The sequence below is a fragment of the Medicago sativa genome, chromosome 7 (assembly GCF_051527215.1).
Source record: "Medicago sativa cultivar Bolivia chromosome 7, Bolivia_mono, whole genome shotgun sequence".
NCBI classification, from domain to species: Eukaryota; Viridiplantae; Streptophyta; class Magnoliopsida; order Fabales; family Fabaceae; genus Medicago; species Medicago sativa.
The window spans coordinates 60362505-60370524 of NC_140755.1; the positions used below are offsets into that span (position 1 = coordinate 60362505).

At 38.2% G+C, this 8020-nt stretch overlaps 1 protein-coding gene and 1 non-coding gene across 2 annotated transcripts; one reads left to right on the top strand and one right to left on the bottom strand.

Moving 5' to 3' along the window:
• Positions 1-3199: 3199 nt before the first annotated feature.
• LOC146907317 (uncharacterized) lies at positions 3200-7168 on the top strand. Its single transcript, XM_085729076.1, has 4 exons — positions 3200-3284; positions 3958-4616; positions 4662-5374; positions 6484-7168. The coding sequence occupies exons 1-4, from the start codon at positions 3200-3202 to the stop codon at positions 7166-7168; spliced, it is 2142 nt and encodes a 713-aa protein (XP_085585202.1).
• On the bottom strand, positions 3566-3672 carry LOC146907318 (small nucleolar RNA R71). The gene has a single exon (XR_015020872.1). It is a non-coding gene; the product is annotated as a small nucleolar RNA R71 (small nucleolar RNA).
• Positions 7169-8020: the final 852 nt, after the last annotated feature.

Here is an 8020-nt window from a genome sequence, read left to right on the forward strand (position 1 = left end):
ATGAAATTTAATCAATTGTTGTAGTTTTAGGGACTTGAGAATTAGGTAAAGAATCATTGAAAAAGAAGGATTTAAGTGAAAATTTGCATAAGTTGTTATAGGAACATGTCAATCAGTCATAGAAAACATTAAGATGTTGATTTCCTGTCGAATTTGGGACTTGGGTAGTGAATTTGGATGCCTGTGAGTGAGAACAGAGAGGCTGCGACAGACTGTTCTGTCATCGCTCGCCATTGCGAGTGAATCCACTCGCCTCGCGAGCAAACTTCCCGCTCGCCATTGCGAGTACCCTTGTGCGCCTTGTGAGTTTCCCAGTTGAGCTCGCCATTGCGAGTTGTATGGCTCGCCTCGCGAGTTAGTGCAGTACAGACCTGCTGTTTCGTGAATTCGTGTCTTTCACCTGTTTCCATGTTGAGTTAGGTTTTGTTGTATATATGAAAGATGTTGCTGATTAGATTGATGTTCCCGTAGTGCTGTTTGATATGATGACATCTTGTGAATAATTTATTATGAAATTAACATTAAAGATGAAGTTGTTGCATTAGAGTTGTGTCGTTGCATAGTCAGAGATGGGGGCTTAATGCCCGACAGGTCCTTTATCACCTTAGAGATGGGGGCTTAATATTCGATAGGTCCACTTTTGACCTTAGAGATGGGGGATTAATGCCCTGGTGGTACCACATGCATGTTGAAGTTGTCTAAGATGTTGTTGTTTAGGATGAGGAGTCGTTGTTACATTGTAGAGTCATCATAACATGATATAAATGATGATTGAGATGTTTTTGTTGCTCTTGATGATGATAATGTTGTTCTGACATTAATAGATGATGTTAACTGATGTTTATTTAATGTTGAACATATATAGGTTGATTACTCTTTATGAATTGTTATTTGCTATTAATGAATGTTAAATCTCACCCCTTCTGCTTGAAAATGTTGCTCTCCATATGAGTAACTTGCAGGTAACCAAGAATAGTGCAGTTGTGAGTAATCTCCATCGTGTCGTCTAGGATGCTCTGATACGTAACGGGATGGGGATTGTCTGATGCATGTTTTCCTTGTTATGTATTTTCTTTCATTATTGTTGAACTATTTTCAAGAGGATTATTTAAGATGTTAATGTTGTGGCTTTTCAGTGCCAAGGATTTTTATAAGATGATGTAAAACTAATTCCGTGTTGGATTTTTATAACGACTGTTTGTTTAATAAATAATATTTTGTTCTATTTCGATTGTGGAAAATGATCAAAGATGAATGTGATGCTCCGTTTATGATGATAAACTCTGATATTCATTATATTTATTTATGTTGGAAAACGGGGTGTTACAGTCAGCAACTGCGTAGGCACCTGAGGGACATCTGACAGATGTCTGGGAACGTCCTGTACAAAGAATAACTGCCTCTTTAGCCGCTCAGGTAAATGACGGTACACCCTCTCCTTCCCGCACATGAGCCATCCCGAGTAAGTGCACATGAGCTGAAATGGGTGCACGTCTCTGTGATCACCATAAGTAGAAAACCGGACGTCATCCATCTCCAAGCGATCCAGGTGCAGGCGGTAATGGTGCACATCTTTATGCCCTCTGCTAGTAAGCCATTTCCCAGCACATGGTCTCTGAGGCTCCCACCCCGGGTTAGGCTTCCTTGGGTAAGGACCTGGCAAATGCTCCAAAATCCATCCCTGCAACAAAATAAATAATACACAAGATTAATTATTCGAGTTAAATATTCAATAAATCTAAAACATTATAAAATAATCTAACATGATAATCAAATTTATAAAATAAATTCATAACGAAATTAAGATAAATGATGAGTCATAAATTAGTCTATTTTAATGCATTATTTAGTTTAGTTTTATTTAGATTTTATTTTATTTTATTGCAAATTTATTTCCTTTTTGAATCTTTTACTTTAAATTGCATTTTATTTTATTTCAGGAATGAATATATGGTGGAAGGTGTCTTGGAGCAAAAGAAAGAGGACTGGAGCAAATACGGTGCAAAAATACGAAGATACGGAGACAAAATTATGTCTCCCACAAGTCAGAAGCTTGGCACGGGCAGTGCCAACATTGGCACGGCCGTGCCACCCTCCAGAGGCTCTTTTGCTGCTTTTCTTCAAGCCCAAGTTACTCTGTTGTAGTTTTACTGATTAGCCATTATAGTTGCTTAGATTTTAAGTCAATTGTAAAGTTATAAATAGAGGAGCACTCCATCATAAACATTCACCTCTTCTTAGAATATTTTAGTGAATTATTTCAATAAAGTTCCTTTATTTCTTTCTTGCAATTTATTGTTTTCTCTCTTTTTCCCCATGTCTACGATGAACATGAGTGAGTAGACTTCTTCTTGTCTTGCGATTATTGGATAAGTCTAATGACATAACCCTAATCGAACCAAGCTTTAACCCTAATTTCATGTAACCGTAATTTCTAATTTAGATTCACCGTTTTAACATGGATTAACCATTATCAAACTATAGAAGCGAAAGTGGAGGGTTTGATAATTGTTAATCCATCATCCCAAACATCAATTCATAATGCGAAAGCGTAGCTTTGATGTTGGAACAAGTGAATCTAGACAATAATTGCAAAGGCAGCGAAATAGTCTTTGCAATTATTGAGACACAAGTAGTTTCAATCCTTATAAGCATCTTCTAGTAATCAAGTCAGCGAATTAGGCTTGGTTACTAGGGGTAAACTCTCATCGGACTTTCATCGGAAAGGTGAGGGGCTAAAGGGAAACCGGTCTTTAGAAATTAAGGTGTAAACCATGAAATTAGAAGTTAAAGTCTTGTCTAGTGAAGGGTTTGTTATTAAGACGAATCAATAATCCCAAGGCTATTTTTATTATTGTTATTTATCTTCAGCCAATTAAACCTCCTTTTTACAAACTTTCTTCTCCTCTAATCATTCTTTTAAAGTTAATTAGATTGAACAACTCCCTAGCGGAACGATACTCTCTCTTACTACTATTACTTCGATAGACCGTGCACTTGCGGTTTGGCTCTATCAAGTTTTTGGCGCCGTTGCCGGGGAGTTAACTAATTTAATTAACTTTTTCTTTGTGATTAGAATTCCCTCTTCTTCTTTTCCTTTTTCTTTTTCTTTTTATTTTTATTTTTATTTTTATTTTTATTTTTATTTTTATTTTTCCTTCACCATTAACTTCTTGGAAAGCACAAAAATAATACCAACATGGCTAAAGAACGTGCTCTTAAAAAGTATGCGATTCCTTTTACAGAAGAGCCATATGCTATTATCGTGTACCCAACGGTTGAGGGTGAAGACTTTGAAATTAAGCCTGTCCAACTTAAGATGGTGCAGCAAAACCAATTTTCGGGATCCCCCGACGAGGATCCCAATCTTCATATCTCAATTTTCTGGCGGCTCACTGTAACGTATAAGGCAAACTAAGAAGCCTTAAGACTGCATCTTTTCCCTTTTTCCCTAAAAGACAAAGCCCTTACTTGGTTCCATTCCCTAAGAGTTGGCTCCATCACCTCATGGGATCAAATGAAGCGAGAATTCCTCGTCCGCTTCTTTCCCGCTTCAAAAATCGCCCGACTAAGGGAAAGGCTTTACCAATTTACTCAAAAAGAAGGGGAATCCCTCTATGAAACATGGGAGTGTTTCAAAGAAATGCTTAAACTCTGCCCCCTCCATGGATTAGAGGAATGGTTGATTATCCACACTTTTTACAATGGTTTGTCATGTGCTACTAAAATTTCTGTTGATGCAGCTGCAGGTGGAGCTCTAATGAACAAGAACTTCAAAACAGCTTATGCCTTGATTGAAGACATGGCTCTAAATCTCTTTCAATGGACCGATGAAGAAGTCATTACAAGGTCTTCACCCTCCAAAAGGAGGGCAGGTATGTACGAAGTCTCTAACTATGATCACCTTGCTTCTAAGATTGATGCATTAACCCACAAATTTGAAAAACTGAATGTTAGTGCTAGCACTTCTACTTCTACACCTCCCTCTTGTAAAACGTGGTGAATGCAAACTAGGTAGTGTTGAACAAGTAAACTTTATTCAAAACAACCCAGGGGTAAGTTTTAACCAAAGCCTTAATAAAAACCCCTTGGTTCAAGAGACAACACCACCTAGTTATGCAAATGTTCAAAAGTCTAATCTTGAACTTTTAATGGAAAATTATCTTTTTAATCAATCCGAACAACTTAAGGAGCTTATGGAACAAACTAGACTTTTGAATGACTCTCTTGCTACTCTTACATCAAAAGTAGACTCTATTTCCTCTCACAACAAGATCTTAGAGACTCAACTCACCCAAGTTGTCCAAGAAATTTGCCAACCTAAAATGAACGCTGTTACACTTAGGAGTGGTAAGCAACTAGAGGACCCCTTGAGAGTCAAGCCTAATGAGGTTGAGAAAGAGATTAGTGAACCACAAGGTGAGAAAACTAGGGAAGAGGGCGAAGAACCACAAAGTGAGGAGTCTACACCGCCTCCTTTCAAACCAAAAATTCCTTTCCCTCAGAGATTTGCCAAGTCTAAGCTTGATGAGAAATTTAAAAAGTTCATTGAAATGATGAATAAAATCTACATTGATGTTCCCTTCACCGATGTCCTAACTCAGATGCCTACCTATGCTAAATTTTTAAAAGAAATTCTTTCAAAAAAGAGAAAAATTGAGGAGAGTGAAACGGTGAACCTTACGGAAGAGTGTAGTGCCATCATCCAAAATAAATTGCCACCAAAGCTTAAAGATCCAGGGATTTTCTCCATACCTTGTGTCATAGGACCTGAAATAGTAAAAAAGGCGATGTGTGACTTAGAAGCTAGTGTCAGTCTGATGCCTTTGTCTCTTTATGAAAGGTTAGGATTGGGGGAACTTAAGTCAAGTAGGATGACCCTACAATTAGCGGACCGTTCCATTAAGTATCCAGCTGGAATCATAGAGGATGTCCCTGTCAAGGTAGGAGAAGTTTATGTCCCCACGGATTTTGTTGTAATGGAAATAGAGGAGGATAATCAAGTACCAATACTTTTGGGAAGGCCCTTCCTTGCTACCGCTGGAGCCATAATTGATGTTAAGCATGGGAAGTTAGAATTTAATGTTGGTAAGGAAACTGTTGAATTTGAACTTGCTAAACTAATGAAAAATCCCTCCATTAAAGACTCTTGTTGCATGTTAGATATAATTGACCGTTGTGTGAAAGAATGCTCCTTAGCATCAACTACACATGATGGTTTGGAGGTATGCTTGGTTAATGATGCAGGTACAAAGCTAGAAGGAGATGCCAAAGCTTACGAGGAGTTATTGAATGAAAACCCTCCTATGGAAGGTTTGGGCATGGAAGAATTAATGAAAGAAGAAGTTGCCCCCTACCGAAAGAGGCACCAAAGGTGGAGCTCAAACCGCTTCCACCAAGCTTGAGGTATGAATTCTTGGGCCCTAACTCAACCTACCCTGTTATTGTGAATGCAAGCTTGAATGAGGTAGAAACTGAAAAATTGCTTTATGTCCTCAAGAAATACCCTAAGGCTATAGGTTATACCATTGATGACATTAAAGGAATAAACCCCTCATTGTGTACACATAGGATATTACTTGAGGAGGACTATAAGCCCTCCGTTGAACACCAAAGAAGGTTAAATCCTAACATGAAAGAAGTTGTGAAAAAAAGAAGTCTTAAAACTCCTAGATGCAGGTGTTATCTATCCAATTTCTGATTCTAAATGGGTTAGCCCCGTTCAAGTTGTTCCTAAAAAGGGTGGTCTCACAGTTATTAAAAATGATAAAAATGAATCCATTGCAACTAGAACCGTCACCGGATGGAGGATGTGTATTGACTATAGGAAGCTTAACAAAGCAACCCGTAAGGATCACTTCCCACTCCCTTTTATAGACCAAATGTTAGAAAGGTTAGCTAAGCATTTGCACTTTTGTTACTTAGATGGTTATTCTGGATTCTTCCAAATACCTATTCACCCTAATGACCAAGAGAAAACTACTTTCACATGCCCCTTTGGTACCTTTGCCTATAGGAGAATGCCTTTTGGTCTTTGCAATGCCCCCGCTACTTTTCAAAGATGCATGATGTCTATTTTCTCTGATTTTGTTGAAAATATAATGGAAGTTTTTATGGATGATTTTTCTGTGCATGGATCTAGTTTTGATAATTGTTTGACTAACCTGGAAAAAGTTTTGGAAAGATGTGAACAGGTGAACTTAGTGTTGAATTGGGAAAAATGTCACTTCATGGTAAGAGAAGGAATTGTCTTAGGACACTTAGTCTCTGAACGGGTATAGAGGTAGATAAAGTAAAAATTGAAATTATTGAAAAAATGTTACCTCCTACCTCGATCAAAGAAGTGAGAAGTTTCCTAGGGCATGCGGGATTTTACCGCTGTTTCATTAAAGATTTTTCTTCAATCACTAAGCCACTAACAAGCTTGCTCCTTAAGGATGCAGATTTTGTGTTTGATGATGCATGCCTAAAGGCATTTTGCAGGTTGAAAGAAGCTTTGGTCACTGACCCAATCATACAACTACCGGATTGGAACTTACCTTTTGAAATAATGTGTGATGCAAGTGACTATGTAGTTGGGGCTGTGTTGGGCCAAAGAAAAGACAAGAAGATGCATGCCATTTATTATGCAAGTAAGACCATTGATGGGGCACAGGTAAATTATGCTACAACAGAGAAAGAACTGTTAGCAGTAGTCTATGCTATTGACAAATTCAGGTCATACTTGGTAGGATTAAAGATCATTATTTACACAGATCACTCGATAATAAAATATTTGTTAAACAAAAAAGATGCCAAGCCGAGGTTGATTCGATGGATTTTGCTCCTCCAAGAATTTGACATTGAAATAAAAGATAAAAAGGGCACTGAAAATGTTGTAGCTGATCAGCTGTCCCGCCTTAGGGAACCCAATGAGGACGAGCTGCCTTTGGATGATTCTTTCCCGGATGACCAACTCTTCTTATTAGCACAAACTAATGCACCTTGGTATGCAGATTTTGTAAATTTTCTTGCAACAGGAGTACTACCACCTGGATTGAGTTACCAACAAAAGAAGAAATTCTTCCATGATCTCAAGAACTACTATTGGGATGAGCCTTACCTCTTCAAAAGAGGCTTGGATGGAGTTTTCAGAAGATGCATCTCTGAAAGCGAGGTAATTGTCTGACTATGATTCGAAAAGGCAAGAAGAAAAATTGAAGATGGGAAGTCAGAGGGATGGCACGGCCCGTGCTGGTGTTGGCACGACCGTGCCAAGTTAAAACTTCAAAAATGAAGAAAAATACCAGAGAGATGGTACGGCTCGTGCTAGTGTTGGCACGGCCGTGCCAACCTGAGAGTCCCCCAAAATTCAATTTTTGTTTTCTTCGGCAAATTGTGAGCTTTCTGCATCCCTTTTTCTCTCTCTTCTACTCCTTCTTCTTCCACTTCTTCTTCTTCTTTTTTTTATTTTTTAATCATTGAGGACAATGCTTCCCCTAAGAGTGTGTGTGTGTGTGTGTGTGTGTGTGTGGGGGGGGGGGGGGGGGGGGGGGGGGGCTAATAAAGTGTCTAGAGTCGTAGTGTTTCCAAACTCCCTTGAACTTTATTCTTTTGTTTTGTTTTTATATCGAAAGGCATGATTAGTAGCTTGTTTTTAATGTAAAATATGACATAATTTTTTTTGCTTTGTCTCTTCTTTAAGGGTCGTTTTTTGTACATGAAAGTGGTTTCTTGTGTTTTTTGTGTTCTTGCTATACCCACATCTTGTTTTATTGTGAAAAATCTCCAATGAGAAAAGCACCTGGTTGCAATCTTTGAGTAAATGTATGAGTATGTATTTTAAGGAGCACGTTCTATCTTTAGTGTTAACTTAGACCCTTAAAAGTCTTTAGAGTAAAAGTAGTATAAGTTTGTGTGTGAAATTAATCAATTGTGCTTTATTGTTATATTCTTAAAGTTAAAATGGGGCGGGAGAATGGCACCAACATGTGGGGGAAAGGACACTCCCTAAACTTCCTAATTGTGGTGGTGACTCCCT